The sequence below is a fragment of the Dipteris shenzhenensis genome, chromosome 5, assembly GCF_047967505.1.
Source record: "Dipteris shenzhenensis isolate YYH24624 ecotype China chromosome 5, Dip_SZ_1.0, whole genome shotgun sequence".
Taxonomy (NCBI): domain Eukaryota; kingdom Viridiplantae; phylum Streptophyta; class Polypodiopsida; order Gleicheniales; family Dipteridaceae; genus Dipteris; species Dipteris shenzhenensis.
In genome coordinates, this window is record NC_141600.1 from 48,477,855 (window position 1) to 48,499,116 (window position 21,262).

Genomic DNA, 21,262 nt, shown 5'->3' on the forward strand with positions numbered 1-21,262 from the left:
GCAATATTCCAAGAGAACATGTAGATATGCATAGGTATATTACTACAATGTGGATAGTGGAGAGTTGTGGGTACAAAAGCCACATGGTGGTTCCTATATCGTCTTTGCTCTAGCCCACTTGATGGGCGAGGAAGCCCTTTAGGGTGGGCCAAGTATGGAGGCCACAAGGGTGCTAGTGCCATAGTATTTCGCCCCTCTACCCTACAAATGAGTGTGAAAGGAAGACTCATTAGAACATAATCCACTTTTCATAATCAAGCATGATCGAGGCCCTTGGTCTTAGCCCATATGTTTTCGTGTAATGATTTCGTTCCAGCTGTATCGATCTATCGATTCCAGTAGGCGTCCTTTTTCATAATCAAGTATGATCGAGGCCCTCGGTCTTGAGCCCATAGATTTTCTCTGAGATTTCGTTCCATCTGTATCGATCTATCGATGGGAGTAGACGTCCTTGGCCGTTTTCAAAACAGTTATCCTACTACTTCATGGCACATTCAGCCCATGTTGGAATGTTAAATCATCGGACTGTTTGTTTTGAGCTCTCTTTACTAAGTCGTCTTTCTAACAAGCTTTTCGTGGACCGCGTTCAGATTAACATCGCAACGTTTGCGTGCAAGTTACGGTGCAATGGCACGCCCAATAAAAGCCGAGCGCGGGGGAGTTGTTCGACAGTGCAGCCTTTCGACAGTCTGCGGACAGTCATGAAGATATCGAGAAGCGTCGTATTCCTCCTCATCGCTCTTCTATATACTGGTGAGAAGTTTCGTGTAAGAATTCGTTCTACAAAGTACTTTTCGTGTGTCTATGGATGAGGTCCATGCATGATTGAAGCAGCCAGGCGTGAATACCTGCCGTTTGAATGACCTAGTTCTGTGAAAACAAGTCCTAATGCTGCACTGAATCGGTATGACGCAGTTGTGCGCGGGTCAGCGACGAGTCTGCATGTGTTGAACAACGCAGGCTCCACTCTGTGTGTCAAGTACTGGGTGCCGCACGAGGATGTTGGGGGAGGGTGCAGGGAGCTGGGGCCTTGGCAAGCATGGGATGTGGGTGCAACGCCCAGGTGGGAATCAGCAACCATGTGGGCGGTGCCGGGGGCATGCGGGGGGCAGGCTTGCAACACAGGCCCTCCCAGCGGGATGACACAGTTCGAGATCACAGTGGCGGGCTTCGCCAACACAGACTACTACGACGTTTCCATGAAGGCAGGCTTCAACCTGGGCGTCAAGGTCGCTCCGACCAATGCCGCTTGCCCAGCACAGGATTGCCCTGCTCCTGATCGATGCCAAGGTGCTGTTCAGGGAGGTCCAGATCGCACGTTGTCATGCCCCTATGGCTCCACCGACTACAACATCATCTTCTCTGCTGCCTGATTGCTCATAGCATCCCTCAACGAGAGTCGGCATCACTATCTATTACCACAGTATCGACAAAATATGTATCTATATCGTTAAGGTTACCTATATATATATATATATATAACATCCACTATACCGTTAAAGTTAACTACCTTTGTAAAAATATATATTATATATAACATGCTCTAGGTCTACTTTTCTGTGTGTTTGTGCTCAAAGATTGTGCAATCAGCAAGGATGTAGCGCGTCACAACTACTCATTTCTCTGTGAGAGCATGAAACATTGCTATTCTTCCGGATAATTTGATGGATCAAACTACCAAGGTAGCCTTAGTAATGAAACTCATCTTCAAGAAGTAAATTACCATTTTTTATTTTCAAATTTTTTTCTCCCATATCTTTCACCTAAAAATCCTCCTATATTTTCTCTCTCTCTCTCTCTCTCTCTCTCTCTCTCTCTCTCTCTCTCTCTCTCTCTCTCTCTCTCTCCTTTCCGACCTCTTTTCCGCACTCCACATCTCAGGCCGGCCTTATGAATGATTTATGAGCATTCACCTTGTTTCATCATTCAAATTGAAAAATGTAATTTAAGCTCACCATGTGTCCGAAACTGAGTAGGAAAGACATAGGGTACTCAAAATGATGGACTAATATCATTAGCAAAAAGGGAACTTTGGGGAGGCAAGCGTGACTAGATCAAGATTCATGAAAGCTTTAAAAGTAAGACGAAAGTGGTGTGGGAGAGTAATAAAGAGAAAATGGAAGTGGTTGCTAGATTACAATTCTTTCACAAATTTTAATCCTACATGGTAAAGATAATCATGCAACAATGTGCTTTACATAGAGAGAGGATAAATGCAAGGAAAATAAATATTCTAACGTTCCTAAACCAAGATATAATTTCACTCATTTGTTTAACTCTTAATCTTGAGGTTAACAGATGGCTTAGGTCAGGTTCCAACTCAGGTGGAGGTCCACCTCGGGAAGTAAGAAAAGGATTTAGCTGACCAAAGATCAAAGCGATGTAGCTCTAAAGGTCACAAAGGGTCACTCAAGTGATGACGTTGGGCCAATTAGTAGATGCAATCCAGCAAAACCAGGTGAACTCGACCGTCTTAGTCCAGGTGGCGAGTCTAAGTACATAGGAGTAGAATGTATTGTAGAAAGGCACCCGTTCTAGTCTCGATTGTTGATTTGGATGCAGAATTGAGTTCTAGATAGTCGTGTGTACACGCAAATGTTAGAGTACGAGTTGTTGGCTCATAGAGTTCTAAGTCCAAATCGAGGCAAACAAAAGTAAGTTAGGAGAGTGAGGTGTTCGAGTGCAACCACAAGCTGTTTACTTTTTATTGAATGCAATTACTCATTGTTTCATTGAGTTGTATTTAGATCTACTACATCTTTCCTTCTACTTAATCACCTGTCTTTAAATATTTTGCCCATGCAGCACAAAATCCCATTTGTTAGAACTTATGTCGGCATCAATTTCAAACACCCTGCACAAATTAAAAAACCTTGTAAAGCAACCTTGGGATTGCAAGAGAGAGCATCTTCTATGAGTTGTACACACACCTACACTTAGTCAGGCACAGGGTTTAGTCAAATGCGAGGTGTTGAAAAAAGACCGTCAACATTTGGCTATCCTACTAGGTAGTGACATGCAAGTCTTCAGTCAGGAATTGAGTGGAGTAAGAATAGTAGTCCATAGAGCTTATGCACATATTCTTAAAATAGCAGCTTATGCTTATTCAAGCAAGGCCATAGGAATTGGTCAGACTAGCAAGTTATTTTAAAAGCTTCTCTCAGGACAGCAGGCCGCAGACTTCAACATCTTACAAACCTATCTGACGACTGGTGTCTAGACTAGGAATTTAATCTCTCAATTAGCCCATAGTATCATTCAGGCAATAAGGAATGTATGATACAAGTTTGGTTAGGAGAGAAAGGTGTGTGGCAAGAAGAGAAGAATGCCTATGAATTAGAGGCCGAACATCATAGCAAAATGGAGTACCAGAGTGCAAGATGCGCATCGTCTGCGAAATGGGCAGGAGTATGATGAAAGGGAAAGATTTGCCAAAGACTTTCTGGGCTGAAGCATGTAACACGATAGTTTACATTCTGAATCGTAGCCACACGAAGGCTGTGAATGGGATGACTGCACTACATGCTTTTCTAGTAAGAAACATTCAGTTGCACATTTCAGAGTTTTTGGATGTGACTTTTTTATGCATGTCCCTAATGCTAACAGGACCAAATGGGAACCGAAGAGCCGGAAGTGTATTTTCTTGGGCTATAGTAAAGAGGCAAAGGGTTACCATCTCTATAATCCTGTTACCAAGAAGGTAATATTAAGTCACAATGTGGTCTTCTCAGAGTAGCCGCATCAATTGGAGGAGGATGCTTCCTTCCCAAACAACTAGGACTAGGATATCCATCCAATATAACCACCAACAGCAGACCGAACTTCCCCAATGGTGCTTGGGAGGATTCAAGATAAAGAAGAGGAAGAAGAGCATGTAGAACCACAATGGCAACGGCCATTCCCGAAGTGGGTAAAGCAGCTTTTATACGGCAGAGAACCTCCAGCCATTGAGGAGGAACCATCCGAACACCCCCGGTCCAAGAGATTAGAGGAGCAAAGAAGGGCGTAGGAACACTCGGTCAACTATGCTTTGATGAAAGAGGTGATCCGTGCTGAAGAACCCAAGTGTCTTGAAGAGGCACAGGGTGATGATAGGTGGATGGAGGCTATGCAATCGGAGTATGGCTCCATAATGAAGAACAACACTTAGGACCTTGTGGATCGACCATCAAAATGCAAGGTAATTGGCACCAAGTGGGTGTACAAGACCAAGTACAAGTCCGACGGCATGTTGGATAAGTACAAGGCTCGGCTCATGGCAAAAGGATTCGCACAGGTACATGGTTTTGATTATCAGGATATTTTTGCTCCCACAGCTCGACTAACCACAATTCGCAGTGTTTTGGCTTTAGCAGCACAGGAAAGTTGGCTCGTGTTTCAGATGGATGTAAAATCCACCTTTCTAAATGGAGATCTCAAGGAGGAGGTATACGTGGAACAACCACCAGGTTTTGTGATCCTCGGTTCAGAAGGTAAAGTTTGTAAACTAAAGAAGGCACTTTATAGGCTAAAACAGGCCCCATGATCGTGGTACCAGTGGATTGATACCAGAGGAGCCCATCTGATGCAAATTTGTATATCTACAAATAAGGAGGTAGGTGTATGATCGTGGTCCTTTATGTGGACGACCTTGTCATAACAGGGAATCATGAAGAGAAGATCTCACAGACAAAGCAGTTGCTAGGAAGAGAGTTTGAAATGACAGCTGATGCATTTCTGTTTGGGGATTGGAGTTTGGCAAGAGCCAAAAAAGATCTTCATCTCACAGCTGAAGTATGCTGGAGAGATACTGAAGGCATTTGGCATGGCCTAGTGCAAGACAGTTAGCACCCCTATGGAGATTCACGTGGAGCTCTCAAACGAGGATTCATCACCACTGGTGGATGAAGCGCAGTACAAAAGGCTTGTGGGTAGTTTGATTTACTTGTGCAACATGTGGCCAGACATTAGTTTTGCGACTGGTGTACTAAGCAGGTATTCCAATAAGCCCCGGGAGAACCATTGGAGGGCAGGGATGCGGGTGCTGAAATACATGAAAGGCACACTTGATTATGGCATCACCTATACCAAGGGCAACATCTTGATTCAAGTGAGAAACAGTAACCTGTCACTGATCTCCTGCTATCCACGTCTCCTGCCTAATCTGAATCACAGAATCTGGTGATGTTGCCCTTGGTATAGGTGATGCCCCATCAGATTGGGCAGGAGACGTGGATAGCAGGAGATCAGTGACAGGTTACTGTTTCTCACTTGGATCTAGAGTTGTGTCATGGGTTAACAAGAAGCAACCCACAATTGCATGTGGTTGAGGAGGATTTTAGGGACATGGGTGCAGTGCAGAATATGCCTACGCAGTTATCATGTAACAATCAGAGTTGCATGGTGATTGCAAAGAACCCTGTGTTCCACGCTCGCACAAAACACATTAAGATTCAATATCACTTTGTATGTGAGCTCATCATGGATGGACAGGTCGACTTGGTATACTATCCGACTACAGAGAATGCTACGGACATCTTCATGAAGGCTCTTGGAAGAGACTTGCTAGAGAGGCATCTTCATCGACTTTGCATTGGGCCAAAAAAGTAAGTTCACTTGCAGGTGGACATTGAGGGGGCGTGTTAGATATCAATGCTCCACTCTCGTGTGACTATGTGGGAGCCAGCTAACTCTACTTGTAAGCCCCTTATATGTGGAGAAGGCATTTGAGTAGCTCGGTTATCCAGTAGGTCCTGGTTTGGACACTAGTTGGGGGCCATGTGTGGCCTGATGGCTGAACAGCTTTAGATAGAGTTGGCACACTGCCAACTAGGCTACATGCAAGTACGGGAAGGCATCCCATGACTGACCACACTGAGGGTAGATGGAGCATTTCTTGGGACAACCCACTCTCGGGTTACGGGGCCCGTTTGGAGCCCCAAATGATCCCGGATGGCTCTGGGCCAGAACGGGGAACATAGGTTAGTTGCTCTATTTTGCGCCACGTTCTAACATGTGGTCGGTGGCCTATTTTGGGACCAACCTCTAGTCGACCGTTTTGGGCCGACTGGGTCGGTCTCCCAATTGGGTCTAACCGACTATGACTGGTGGCTATATAAGAGCAAGCCCGTGAAGGCCATTATTATCACTGGCAATAGCAACCCTGATTACTTAGCATCTAGCCTCCATCCTCTATTGTTTCTAGCATGCCATCGAAGCTTCTCACACAGGAGGGCACGGATGGGAGGCAGCGCCATCTATTGTATCAGTTTTACAGTAATCAAAATTTTGATTCTCCATATTATCTCCTTTTCTCTCTTGCATACGAGATCCTGTTATCTATTGAGCACAGACGTTGTATTGTTTTCTTATAGTTGTATGTCTATTTATCAACATATCTAAATATATTTTAATGATTGCAATATACTAAAATATATTTTATTAATTCAATATGAGATTTAAAAAGATATAAAATATTTTAGTATAGTACTTATACTCAATTTATCTATTCCATTTTATATATTTACATTTTTTTGTATTAGCATTAGTATTATGTGTTTATATATTCATTATGTATATTTTAGAAAATACAGAGTTATGTACTTTGAATATATTTATTATTAATTATGTATTATGTGTTTTACATATATATATATATTTTACATGTATTTTAAACATATTTATTTATCCAAATATCTAAAGTAAACACAAATGTATTTTCTTACTAGGTTAGTATTTTAAATGTCTTTTTTATTTATATATTTTAATAGTTCATTTGTACTAAAGTATGAAAAGAATTATAATACTCCACAGGTATATTAATTATAAATTGATTCAAGCCAAGATCGGTTTAAGCATTAATTAAATCACTGAAATGGAGTTATAATACTTGAATATTTTTAAAATTTCTAAAATCTCATACTACAATATGTTTAAACAAGAGAGCACAAGTGCACATAAGCATTGACTTTTACTCAAAAGTAAAAGCCGTGATAATTTCTTTGCTAGGTACTTTATTGGGAAATACAAGGTTGGCCCACTTCATTAACTAGCATTTGTTGTGGTAGCTAACTGTAACAGTTGACCAAGCGAATGACGAAGTACAACAATTAAGTTGAATAACCAAGTACAAGACTAGTAAGTAGACCAGACAAAGTACTTATGGCATTGCTGCTACAAAGATACAAACTGAGGTGTTGCAATATCCAAACATCATTATTTAGTTAATTTCATTAGTTTTACCACTTGTGCTTTGGATGCCAGTTACACCAAGGAAACACACATTGGTTGTTTTGAGCTTAGAAAGTTAAGGATGGATTTGCAAGGTACTATAAATAATGGGGGGCAGGCATTGGAGTATGCCTAAGTTGCTGCAAATCACCTATTGGGAATTGGTGTGTTTGCTTGAATTTTGTTAGCTTTTTGTGTTTGGAATTCTAAGGTGCTACAAATGATGGTAGGCGTGGTGGGAATTGATACGCAATGTAACCACCAGGACTATGATCAGTCCAATATGCTTGATTGTCCCAATGTAGCTCTGGTAAGTGGTGTGTTTGTCCAGATATGTTCAACCCAAGGTCCATAGATTGTCGTAGGGTCTTTGTTTGCCAGTCCCAAATGATGTTGTTCCATGAGGTTTACTAGTTGCATTTGCTTTTGTGAACACTCAAGCATGTCAATGTTGAAATCCCCTAAAGCAAAAGTCAGGAAAGTAGATGGTTTGGTGAGTAATGCTTGTGATAAGTGCTCTAAGAAAGTGTGAAGGTGGCAAGCCTTGCTTCAATATATTGAAATAATAAACATTGATTGCCTTAGATTTGGTTGAAAATTTGCTGTCATCATTTCAAGGCCAAGAACTATGAAGTTTGTGTTTGTATAGGAGCAATGTACCCATTCCTTGGAATGTGGTGATTGTAGTGTACTTTTGTCTATTTATGTAGTCTGTTGGATGTCTGTTGGATGTGCGGTACTAGTTTTGGTGAGATAGAGTAAGTTAGGTTCCTTGAGATTATAATCTACATTCAAATTGGCTACATGTAGTTGCAAAGAATGTGTGTTCAATGTCTATAAGATAACATGTTTTTTGCTCCAGTTTTCAAGACGTGGTACATAGAATCGCTAAGCTGCAGATGTAAGAAGTCTTTGCATCTCTATAGCAATAGTCAAATCTACGTGTAAGTGAGTACTATTTAAGGGTCTTCTGAGATAGAGATTTTCGTTGGCACATGGACTCTTGAAAGTGCCATGTATATGATGCCTGTTGGAATATAAGCCAAAGTGAATAAAAAATGAGTGTACTAGGTGTTTAGGGGGTGTTTTATAGTTTAGTGAGTCCTATGGATGCCACGTGTCATGTTGGGAGTTATCCCATATGCATAGGTGTTCATATGTGTGTGTGTGCTCTTATATAAGAGTTGTGCTTGTCTAGTGTCAAATTAATCAAGTATCAAGCTACAAGCTCTTTGGTCTACATGTGAGTACTCTCATTTTTGTTCATTGCTCGTCATTTCATTTCCATTTCATTATGTCTCCTTCTGAGTATCACTTCCTCTCCCTAGCCTACCCTCTCTCTCTCCCTCTCTCTACCATGTTCCTTCATATGGTATCAGAGCCTTCCTTCCTACCTTCCCCTTCTTCTTGCTCTATCTAGAGGATGAGAGAAGCCCGCAAATGGAAGTTCCCCTCTCCTCTAAGGTAGAGCCTCCCTTCCCTTAGCCTCGCCTTGGTTCCTTGCCATCAAGTACTCCGTGGTCCTCGTTTGTGAGTTCATCTCACTCCCGCATCAGTTCGTGGTTCTCCCTCAGCATTGGCAGACATTCCTCGTCAGTTGGTCACCAGAAACTTGTTTTGGACAGTCTAGCGACTGTTTTTTGACCTTTTGAGGTCTGATTCTACGTTTTTTGAAATTTTGGCACTTCCCAAACATAAACGACCCTATCCTGCACCTTTTCAAGGAATTTGTTTTTTGACTTTTTTGTCAGTATAGCTGTACAGACATCCGTACATTCATACGGACCTCTGCACGCGGATGTGCGACAGTGCCAAGAGTCGTACAAGTTGTCATAACGCAATTCCAAGTAGTTTTAGGCTATTTTTTGGCATTTTTTGCCTAGATTTGGACTCTCGTGACCTCCAGGTGGTTTGGGCAGCTCCCTTGAGCACTTTCGCTCATTTTTTTGACCCTCTTTTGTGCATTCAATGACTCTCTGATCGGCACATTGAGAGTCATGACGTGATCTCCCTTGGTAGCTGCTCCTATGGCCTTCATCGACACATAATTTGAGGGCATTCTCGCCTAGTTCCTCACCGACATACCTCTTTGCATTAGGATATGCACACTCTTGTGCAGTAGCTACTTTAGGCACATGGGTTCTCTACCCTTGCTATGCATAAAATGAATCTTTACTACTTTCTTGTTTGAGTCAAGGATACTCTGCCCTAGGTTGTCCCCCAAAATGAATGCAAATAAATCATGTGTGTTGAGTCAAAGGTTCTCTACCTTGGATAGTCCTCCTAAAACAATGTATTTCCTATTTTGTTTTGGTGTGTGGCTCCATGTCTCTCATTAGCCCCTGGATCCAAAAGGGGATGTACTGTGGGAGCCATGTATTGGCTTTGATAGGTTAAGAGGGGGATGTATTGTGGGAGCCATGTATTGGATTTGATAGGTCTCGTTAATCAAGCCTAGCCAAGTTCCAAGATGTTGGTGTATACCTAGACCTATGAGCTAGTCATGTAGCCATGCTATAACATGAGCCTCTGAGCATGTTGAGTCTCAAGCCATGGGTGCTTGGATCAACCTCTAAACACACTTAGACTTTAGCCTTTGAGTTACATAGGGTGCACAGTTTGATGATCATCATTGTCATGTTCTATTCTCGGTTCCATTCCAATAGTCCCTCACCTTAGACCATCATTGTCATGCTCTATTCTTGGTTCCATTCCAGTAGTCTCTGACCTTTCCTTCATGGGGGGGTGTTGGAATATGAAGCCAAAGTGAGTCAAAAATGAGTGTACTAGGTGTCTAGGGGGTGTTTTATAGTCTAGTGAGTCCTATGGATGCCACATGTCATATTGGGAGTTATCCCATATGCATAGGTGTTCATATGTGTGTGTGTGCTCTTATATAAGAGCTGTACTTGTCTAGTATCAAATTAATCAAGTATCAAGCTACAAGCTCTTTGGTCTACATGTGAGTACTCTCATTTTTATTCATTGCTCGTCATTTCATTTCCATTTCATTATCTCTCCTTCTGAGTATCACTTCCTCTCTCTCTAGCTGACCCTCTCTCTCTCCCTCTCTCTACCATGTTCCTTCAATGCCTTGCTTACAATGTTGTGGCCTACCTGTGAGAGCAAAGCATAGTGATTCCAATGTTGAACCCTGTGCATGATGCACTATTCTTTTGCTGAGGCCGGTTGGGTTGGATACTGCATTCATGTTACAACATGGTTTGTATTATTTCCTATTTGGATTTCTTTTGTAATTGGAAGTATTGTGGTCCATTTTTTATCAATAGAATTCTAGTTTAGGTATCAGATTTGTTGCCATGTCTGTGCTCCTATGTTGGGATTTCAAAATTGCATCCAAAAAGCTGCAAGTGAATTAGACGTTCTCATTGCTTTGAATTGCCCATTGGCTCCATTTATGGGACCATCGTATGTGTTGTAGTTTCCTACACATAGCTCAATGACCATGTCCACTTTTAGTTTTATTTATTTATGGAGCCAAGTAGTTTTATTGAGATCATTTGAGAGAGATATTGGATGAGGGAAGTTGCTCATTTTCTTATCTATGGAGGAAAAATGTAAACATTAAGTGTGGGTGCATGGAAATATGTATTAATAGTGTCCAAGGACTGATTTGTTCTTAGAAAATTAGTAAGGTAGTGTCAAGGTCGGTGGCACCTTGCAGAAGGATATAGATTTGACATTTGAATTGGGTTTTTTGTTACACCAACGCAGTAGATCTTGATTGAGAGCATGCACGAGAGTTGTTTTACCGGTTCCATCTCCTCCTATTAGAAATATGTAGATGGTCTTGCCAGGGTTGTTCTTTTTCTTTCACATTATGTCATCGAATATATGCAGTTGCTCTGAGCTTAGCAATCATATTTGTGACCATTATTTGCTTCTCTGCAGGTTGCAGGAATTGAAAGGGAGTAGGAGTTTCTTTGTATTTGTGATCAGTGCTCTTCTTCCGGTATTAGCTTCTCTGCACATCGCATGAATGCAAAGGGAGCATGAGTTTCTCTTTTTAGCTTGTTTTGAGCTTGCGATAATGAGTGTAAGAAAACAATACAACGTCTGTGCTCAACAGATAAAAGGATCTCGTATGCAAGAGAGAAAACAGATAGTATGGAGAATCAAAATTCTAATTACTATAGAATTGATACAATAGATGGCACTGCCTCCCAATCGTGCACTCCTGTGAGAGAAGCTTCGATGGCATGCTAGAAATAGTAGAGGATGGAGGCTGGATGCTAAGGAATCAGGGTTGCTATAGCCAGTGATGAAATAGGCTTCACGGGCTTGCTCTTATATGGCCACCTGTCGTAGTCGGTTAGACCCAATTGGGTGACCGACCCAGTCTACCCAAAATGGTCGACTAGGGGTCAGAGGCCACCGACCACACGATAGAAGCATGGCATAAAATAAAGAAACTAACCTATGGTGGCCATTCGGCCCAAAGCCACATCCGGGATCATCTAGGGCTCCAAACGGGCCCCGCAACTTGAGAGTGGGGTGCCCTGGGAAATGCTCCATCTACCCTTAGTGCAGTCAGTTATGGGATGCCTTCCCGCACTTGCATGTAGCCTAGTTGGCAGTGTGCCAACTCCGTCCAGCCATCAAGCCACACATGGCCCCCATCTGGTGTCCAAACCAGGACCTACCGGATAACCGAGCAACTCAAATGCCTTCTCCTCATATGGGGGGCTTACAAGTAGAGTTAGCTGGTTCCCGCATAGTTACATGAGAGTGCAGCATTGATATCTAACACCCCCCCTCACAATGTCCACCCGTAAGTGAACTTACTTTTTCGGTCCAATGCCAAGTCGATGAAGATGCCTCTCTAGCAAGTCTCTTCCAAGAGCCTTTGTGAAGATATCCGCAGCATTCTCTATAGTCAGACAGTACACCAAGTCAACCTCTCCATCCATGATGAGCTCGTGTACAAAGTGATATTGAATCTCAATGTGTTTTGTGCGAGCGTGGAACATAGGGTTCTTTGCAATCGCCATGCAACTCTGATTGTTACATGATAACTGCGTAGGCATGTTCTACACTGCACCCATGTCCCCTAAAATCCTCCTCAACCACACTGCCTCGCAAGAAGCAAAGCATGCTGATTTGTACTCAGCCTCAGTAGAAGAAAGAGCAACTATGGGTTGCTTCTTGCTAACCCATGATAGCTCTAGATTCAAGTGAGAAATAGTAAGCTGTCATTGATCTGTTGCTGTCCACGTCTCCTGTCTAATCTGAGTCATAGAATTCGGTCAAGATGTTTCCCTTGGTATAGATGATGCCATAAGTGCCTTTGATGTATTTCAGCACCTGCATCCCTTCCCTCCAATGGTTCTCTCGGGGCTTATTGGAAAACCTACTTAATACACCACTCGCAAAGCTGATGTCCGGCTACATGCATGTTTTGCACAAGTAAATCAAGCTGCCCACAAGCCTTCTGTACTTTGCTTCGTCCAACAGTGGTGATGAATCCTCATTTGAGAGGTTCACGTCAACCTCCATAGGGGTGCCAACTGTCTTGCACTCGGCCATGCCAAATGCCTTTAGTATCTCTCCAGCATACTTCAGCTGTGAGATGAAGATCTGTTTTGACTCTTGCCAAACCTCAATCCCCAAACAGAAATGCATCAATCCGAGGTCTGTCATTTCAAACTCTCTTCCTAGCAAATGCTTTGTCTGCGAGATCTTCTCTTCATGGTTTCCTATTATAACAAGGTCGTCTACATAAAGGACCACGATCATACACTTGCCTTCTTCTCTGAAGATATACAAATTTGCATCAGATGGGCTCCTCCTAAACCCGTTTTGCAAAAAGTAGGCATCAATCCACTGGTATCACGCTCGTGGGGCCTGTTTTAGCCCGTAAAGTGCCTTCTTCCAGTTTACAGACTTTACCTTCTGAACCGGGGATCTCAAAACCTGGTGGTTGTTCCATGTATACCTCCTCCTTGAGATCTCCATTCAGAAAGGCAGATTTTACATCCATCTGAAACACAGGCCAACTTTCCTGGGCTTTAGAAGCCAAAACACTGCAAATTGTGGTTAGTCAAGCTATGGGAGCAAAAGTATCCTGATAATCAAAACCATGTACCTGTGCGAATCCTTTTGCCACGAGCCGAGCCTTGTACTTATCCAATGTGCCATCGGACTTGTACTTGGTCTTGTACACCCACATGGTGCTAATTACCTTGCATTTTGGTGGTCGATCCACAAGGTCCCAAGTGTTGTTCTTCATTATGGAGCCATACTCCGACTGCATAGTCTCCATCCACATATCATCACCCTGTGCCTCTTCAAGACACTTGGGTTCTTCAGCATGGATCACCTCTGTCATCAAAGCGTAGTTGACCAAGTGTTCTTGCGCCCTTCTTTGCTCCTCTAATCTCTTAGACCGGCTGTGTTTGGATGGTTCCTCCTCAATGGCTAGAGGTTCTCTACCGTCCAAAAGCTGCATTAACCACTTCGAGAATGGCCGTTGCTGTTTTGGTTCTGTAGGCTCTTCTTCCTCTTCTTTATCTTGAATCCTCCCAAGCACCATTGGGGGAGTTTGGTCTACTATTGGTGGTTGTACTGGATGGATATCATGGTCCTGGTTGTTTGGGAAGGAAGCATTCTTCTCCAATTGATGCAGCTGTTCTGAGAAGACCACATCACGACTTACTATTTTCTTGGTAACAGGGTTATAGAGACAGTAACCCTTCGCCTCTTCACTGTAGCCCAAGAAAATACACTTCTGGCTCTTCGGTTCCCATTTGGTCCTGTTAGCATCAAGGACATGCACAAAACAGTCACATCCAAAAACTCTGAAATGTGTAGCTGAAGGTTTCTTAGCAGAAAAGGCCTGCTGTGGAGTCATCCCATTCACAGCCTTCATGTAGCTACGATTCAGAATGTAAGCTGTCGTGTTACATGCTTTAGACCAGAAAGTCTTTGGCAAATCCTTCCCTCTCATCAAACTCCTGCCCATTTCATAGATGATGCACATCTTGCATTCTGCTACTCCATTTTGCTGTGATGTATGTGGCAGGGGTTTTTGCCTCTTGATCTCGTGACTTTTGTAGTAACTTTCGAATTCAATTGATGTGAACTCTCCACCTTTGTCTGATCTTAACTTCTTCACCTTCTTCCCTGTTTCTTTCTCAACCATCACATGCCATTCCTTGAACTTACTAAAAGCCTCATCTTTAGTCTTCAGAAAGTATATCCATATCCCTCTACTATAGTCGTCGATCAGCGTCATGAAGTAGTAGGAACCACCCAAAGCTTATGTCTCCATCTTTCCGCAGAGGTCCGTGTGAACGAGCTCTAGAGGAGCCTTTGCCCTACTGGCCTCTTTAGGAAAGGGCTGTCGATGCTACTTGCCCATCATGCAAGCTTCACATACATCGGGTAGATCTATAATTTCTGGTAGGTGTGCAATCATTCTACTTTTATGCATCTCCTTTAAAGAACTAAGGTTTAGATGACCAAACCTCTCATGCCATAGCTTAGTGTTCTTCACATCAGCTCGAGCACTGAAAGCTGAGAGTTCATAGATGTTGTTGTGCTGTGTACCTTTTACCTTGAAGATCTAGAATCTGTCCACCATTCTTATCGAATTGAACTTTGAGGTACCAATCCATGATCGCAGAAACGGACAACAAGTTCCTCTTGATATCTGGCACATAAAGAACATCGAACAACTGTCTTACAACTCCATCTGACTTGAGAGCAATTGTACCTTTTCCTTTTGCTGGACATTTTGCATCATTGCCAACTGCTACCAGGATGTCATTCCCTATCGGTTGTAGAGAGGTATACCAATCCTTCCGATTGGTCATGTGGTGTGATGCACCACTATCGATGATCCAAGGTTCATCCGCAGGTACATGAACTACCTCCGTGCAAATCTCCTCAATTGCTATGAATAGCTCTACTAGTACTGCCTATGCGCTGTTGCTAGACTCTTTCTTTACTCCATTCTTCTCATCTGTAATCTTCTTCCGGCACTCATTCTGCTTCTGCCTTGCCTTATTGCAATAGAAGCACTTGATCTTCTTCTTTCTTTTTTTATCATCAGAAGAAGATGGGTTACCAGAGTCCTTACCCTTACCTTTCTTTGATCCAGCATAGAAAGCCGCGAATCTTATCCAATCCTCATCTTTTAACGCATCTCCTCCTGAAGCATCACATTGAAATCCTCAAAGTTGAGGGGTGGATTTTTGTTCTACGTATTCAGCATTGTAACAAGACTGTCGTACTTTGGTGGGAGAATCCGTATGCACCTTCATGCTAGATTCTCATTGGTGATCGCGATGCCAATCGCAGTCATTTGATCATGCAGATTCTTTACCCTGGTGATGAACTTCTCTACTGATTCAGACTTAGATAGTTTCTCGTTCGCGAGTTGAGTCTCCAAATTCTAAATCTGCTTTTGATTCATGGTCTCGTATTGATTTTTCAAGACCGTCCATGCCTCCTCCGCAGTGGTGACATGTTGAATTAATGCCATGACAGAGTCACTCACACTGCAGACAATAGAACACAGCACATCTGCATTTCTTCTTGTCCACGCGAGAATCTCATCCGCAGTTGGTACTATCTGTTGTCCTGCATTGGCCGGACTCAGTCTCGGAACCGGCTTCAAGTCCACCCCAGTAGCAGTATCCCAAAGCTCATATGCACTTAGGATGGTCCTCATCTTGAACTTCCAGAGTGGATAGTTAGTGTCATCCAACTTTTCGCTTTCGCTGAACGGTGGGATTCGCTGTCTTGCAGGCTAGCCATCTCTCACAATCTGCTCGCAAACAGAAACACACTACCAAATCTTCTTGCTAGAGTCCAGGCTCTGATACCATGTAAGAAAACAATACAACGTCTGTGCTCAATAGATAACAGGATCTTGTATGCAAGAGAGAAAACAGATAGTATGGAGAATCAAAAATTTGATTAATGTAGAACTGATACAATAGATGGTGCTACCTCCCAACCATGCGCTCCTGTGAGAGAAGCTTCAATGGCATGCTGGAAACAGTAGAGCACGGAGGCTAGATGCTAAGGAATCAGGGTTGCTATAGCCAATGATGAAACGGGCTCCACGAGCTTGCTCTTATATAGTCACCAGTCATAGTCAGTTAGACCCAATTGGGTGACTGACCCAGTCTACCCAAAATGGTCCTCGGTCTTGAAATAGGCCATCGACCACACGATAGAAGCATGGCGTAAAATAGAGCAACTAACCTATGGTGTCCGTTCGGCCCAGAGCCATCTGGGATCATCTGGGGCTCCAAATGGGCCCCGCAACCTGAGAGTGGGCTGCCTTGGGAAATGCTCCATCTACCCTCAGTGCGTTCAGTCATGGGATGCCTTCCCACACTTGCATGTAGCCTAGTTGGCAGTGTGCCAACTCCGTCCAACCATCAAGCCACACATGGCCCCCATCTGGTGTCCAAACCAAGACCTACCGAATAACCGCTCCACGCTCGCACAAAACACATTGAGATTCAATATCACTTTTACGCGAGCTCATCATGGATGGAGAGGTCGACTTGGTGTACTGTCCAACTACAGAGAATGCTACGGACATCTTCACGAAGACTCTTGAGAGAGACTTGCTAGAGACGCATCTTCATTGACTTGGCATTGGGCCAAAAAAGTAAGTTCACTTGTGGGTGGACATTGAGGGGGGGTGTTAGATATCAATGCTCCACTCTCATGTAACTACACGGAAACCAGCTAACTCTACTTGTAAGCCCCCCTATATGAGGAGAAGGAATTTGAGTAGCTCGATTATCTGGTAGGTCCTAGTTTGGACACCAGATGGGGGCCATGTGTGGCCTGATGGCTAGATGGCTTCAGATAGAGTTGGCACACTGCCAACTAGGCTACATGCAAGTGCGGGAAGGCATCCCATGACTAACTACACTAAGGGTAGATGGAGCATTTTTCGGGGCAGCCCACTCTCGGGTTGCGGGGCGCGTTTGGAGTCCCAGATGATCCCAAATGGCTCTGGGCCGAATGGGGACTGTAGGTTAGTTGCTCTATTCTGCACCACGGTTCTAACATGTGGTCGGTGGGAGCACAGGGTTCTTTGCAATTGCCATGCAACTCTGATTGTCACATGATAATTGCATAAGCTTGTTCTACACTGCACCCATGTCCCCTAAAATCCTCCTCAACCATACTGCCTCACAAGAAGTAAAACATGCTGATTTTGTACTCAGCCTCGGTAGAAGAAAGAGCAACTATGGGTTGCTTCTTGCTGACCCATGACACAGCTCCAGATCCAAGTGAGAAATAGTAACTTGTCACTGATCTCCTGCTGTCCACGTCTCCTACCCAATCCGAGTCACAAAATCTGATCAAGGTGTTGCCCTTGGTATAGGTGATGCCATAATCAAGTGTGCCTTTGATGTATTTCAGCACCCGCATCCCTGCCCTCCAATGGTTCTCCCGGGGCTTATTGGAAAACCTACTTAGTACACCAGTCACAAAGCTGATGTCCACGGCCGCGTGTTGCACAAGTAAATCAAACTGCCCACAAGCCTTCTGTACTTCGCTTTGTCCACCAGTGGTGATGAATCCTCATTTGAGAGCTTCACGTCAACCTCCATAGGGGTGCCAACTGTCTTGAACTCAGCCATGCCAAATGCCTTCAGTAGCTCTCCAACATACTTCAGCTATGAAATGAAGATCTGTTTTGGCTCTTGCCAAACCTCAATCTCGAAACAGAAATGCATCAGTCCAAGGTCTCTCATTTCAAACTCTCTTCCTAGCAACTGCTTTGTCTATGAGATCTTCTCTTCATGGTTCCCTGTTATGACAAGGTTGTCCACAGAAAGGACCACGATCATACACCTGCCTCCTTCTCTGTAGATATACAAATTTGCATCAAATGGGCTCCTCCTGAACCCGTTTTGCAAAAAGTAGGCATCAATCCTCTGGTACCATGCTTGTGGGGCCTGTTTCAGCCCGTAAAGTGCCTTCTTTAGTTTATAGACTTTACCTTCTGAACCGGGGATCACAAAACCTGGTGGTTGTTTCACGTATACTTCCTCCTTGAGATCTCCATTCAGAAAGGCGGATTTTACATCCATCTGAAACATGGGCCAACTTCCCTATGCTGCTAAAGCCAAAACATAGTGAATTGTGGGTTAGTTGAGCTATGGGAGCAAAAGTATCTTGATAATCAAAACCATGTACTTGTGCGAATCCTTTTGCCATGAGCCGAGCCTTGTACTTATCCAGCGTGCCATCGGACTTGTACTTGGTCTTGTACACCCACTTGGTGAAAATTACCTTGCGTTTTGGTGGTGGATCCATAAGGTCCCAAGTGTTGTTCTTCATTTGGAGCAATACTCTGACTGCATAGCCTCCATCCACCTATCATCCCCCTCTGCCTCTTCAAGACACTTGGGTTCTTTAGCACGGATCACCTCTGTCATCAAAGCGTAGTTGACCAAGTGTTCCTGCGCCCTTCTTTGCTCCTCTAATCTCTTGGACCGGCAGTGTTCGGATGGCTCCTCCTCAATGGCTGGAGGTTCTCTGCCATCCAAAAGCTTCTTTACCCACTTTGAGAATGGCTGTTGTTGTTGTGGTTCTGCAAGCTCTTCTTCCTCTTCTTTATCTTGAATCCTCCCGAGCACCATTGGGGGAGTTTGGTCTGCTGTTGATGGTTGTATTGGATGGATATCCTGGTCTTGGTTGTCTGGGAAGGAAGCATCCTCCTCCAATTGATGCGGCTGTTCTAAGAAGACCACATTGCGACTTACTATTACCTTCTTAGTAACAGAGTTATAGAGATGGTAACCCTTCGCCTCTTCATTATAGCCCAAAAAAATACATTTTCAGCTCTTCGGTTCCCATTTAGTCCTGTTAGCATCAGGGACATGCACAAAACAGTCACATCCAAAAACTCTCAAATGTGCAGCTGAAGGTTTCTTACCAGAAAATGCCTGTAGTGGAGTCATCCCATTCATAGCCTTCGTGTAGCTACGATTCAGAATGTAAACTATCGTGTTACATGCTTTAGCCCAGAAAGTCTTTAGTAAATCTTTCCCTTTCATCATACTCCTGCCCATTTCGCAGATGATGTGCATCTTGTGCTCTGCTACTCCATTTTGCTATGTGGCGGGGGTTTCTGCCTCTTGATCCTATGACTTTTGCAGTAACTTTCAAATTCACTTTATGTGAACTCACCACCTCTATCTGATCTCAACTTCTTCACCTTCCTCCCCGTTTCTTTCTCGACCATTACATGCCATTCTTTAAACTTACTAAAAGCCTCATCTTTAGTCTTCAGGAAGTATATCCATATCCTTCTACTGTAGTCGTCAATCAGCATCATGAAGTAGTAGGAACCACCCAAAGCTTCCATATCCATCTTTTCACATAGGTCCATGTGAACGAGCTCTAGAGGAGCCTTTGCCCTGCTAGCCTCTTTAGGAAAGGGCTACCGATGCTGCTTGCCCCCATCATGCAAGCTTCACATACATCGAGCAAATCTGTAATTTCTAGTAGGTCTGCAATCATTCCACTTTTATGCATCTCCTTTAAATAACTAAGGTTTAGATGACCAAACCTCTCATGCCACAGCTTAGTGCTGTGCTCACATCGGCTCGAGCACTAAAAGCTAAGAGTTTGTAGATATTGTTGTGCCGTGTACCTTTACCAATGACCTTCCCTTGAAGATCCAAAATCTATTCGCCATTCTTATCGAAGTGAACTTTGAGGTCCCGATCCGTGATCATAGAAACGGACAACAAGTTCCTCTTGATATCTAACACATAAAGAACATTGGACAACTGTTTTACAACTCCATCTGACTTGAGAGCAATCGTACCTTTTCCTTTTGCTGGACATTTTGCATCATTGCTGACTGCTACCAGGATGTCATTCCCTATCGGATGTAGAGAGGTATACCAATCCTTCCGACTGGTCATGTGGCGCGATGCACCGCTGCCAATAATCCAAGGTTCATCCGTAGATACATGAACTGCCTCCGTGCAAATCTCCTCAATTGCTATGAACGGCTCTACTAGTACTGCCTGCGCGCTGTTGCTGGACTCTTTCTTTACTCCATTCTTCTCATCTGCAATCTTGTGCCCTGCTTTGTTGCAATAGAAGCACTTGATCTTTTTCTTTCTCTTTTTATCATAAGAAGAAGATGGGTTACCAGAGTCCTTACCCTTACTTTTCTTTGATCTAGCTGAGAAAGCTAAATCTTCTCCAGTCCTCATCTTTTGACGCATCTACTCCTCTAGAAGCATTGCACTAAAATCCTTAAAGTTGAGCGGATTTTTGTTCTACGTATTCAACGTCGTAACAAGACCGTCGTACTTTGGTGGGAGAATTTGTATGCACCTTCGTGCTAGATTCTCGTTGGTGATGGTGATGCCAATCGCAGTCATCTGATCGCGCAGATTCTTCACCTTGGTGATGAACTTCTTTGCCGTTTTAGACTCAGATAGTTTCTTGTTCGTGAGTTGAGTCTCCAGATTCTAAATCCGTGTCTGATTCGTGGTCTCGTACTGATTTTTCAAGACCATCCATGCCTCCTCCACTGTGGTGACATGTTGAATTAATGCCATGATAGAATCACTTACACTGTAGACAATAGAACACAACGCATCTGCATTTCTTCTTGTTCACACGAGAATCTCATCCACAATCGGTACTATCTGTTGTGCTGCATTGGCCAGATTCAGTCTCGGAACCGGCTTCATGTCCACCCCATTAGCAGTAACCCAAAGCTCGTATGTGCTTAGGATGGTCTTCATCTTGAACTTCTAGAGTGGATAGTTAGTGCTGTCCAACTTTTTGCTTTTGCCGAATAGTGGGATTCGTAGTCTTGCGGGTTGGGCCATCTCTCACAATCTGCTCACAAACAGAAACACACTACCAAATCTTTTTGCTAGAGCCCAAGCTCTGATACCATGTAAGAAAACAATACAACGTTTGTGCTCAACAGATAACAGGATCTCATATGCAAGAGAGAAAAGCTGATAGTATGGAGAATCAAAAATATGATTACTATAAAACTGATACAATAGATGGCGCT

General features: G+C 43.5%; 1 protein-coding gene across 1 annotated transcript; it reads left to right on the plus strand.

Moving 5' to 3' along the window:
- The first annotated feature begins 636 nt into the window (after positions 1-636).
- LOC147902122 (pathogenesis-related protein 1A/1B-like) lies at positions 637-1,457 on the plus strand. The gene is made up of 2 exons (XM_087375226.1): positions 637-753; positions 916-1,457. Exons 1-2 carry the CDS (start codon positions 702-704, stop codon positions 1,371-1,373), a joined length of 510 nt encoding a protein of 169 aa, XP_087231352.1. The 5' UTR covers positions 637-701; the 3' UTR covers positions 1,374-1,457.
- Positions 1,458-21,262: the final 19,805 nt, after the last annotated feature.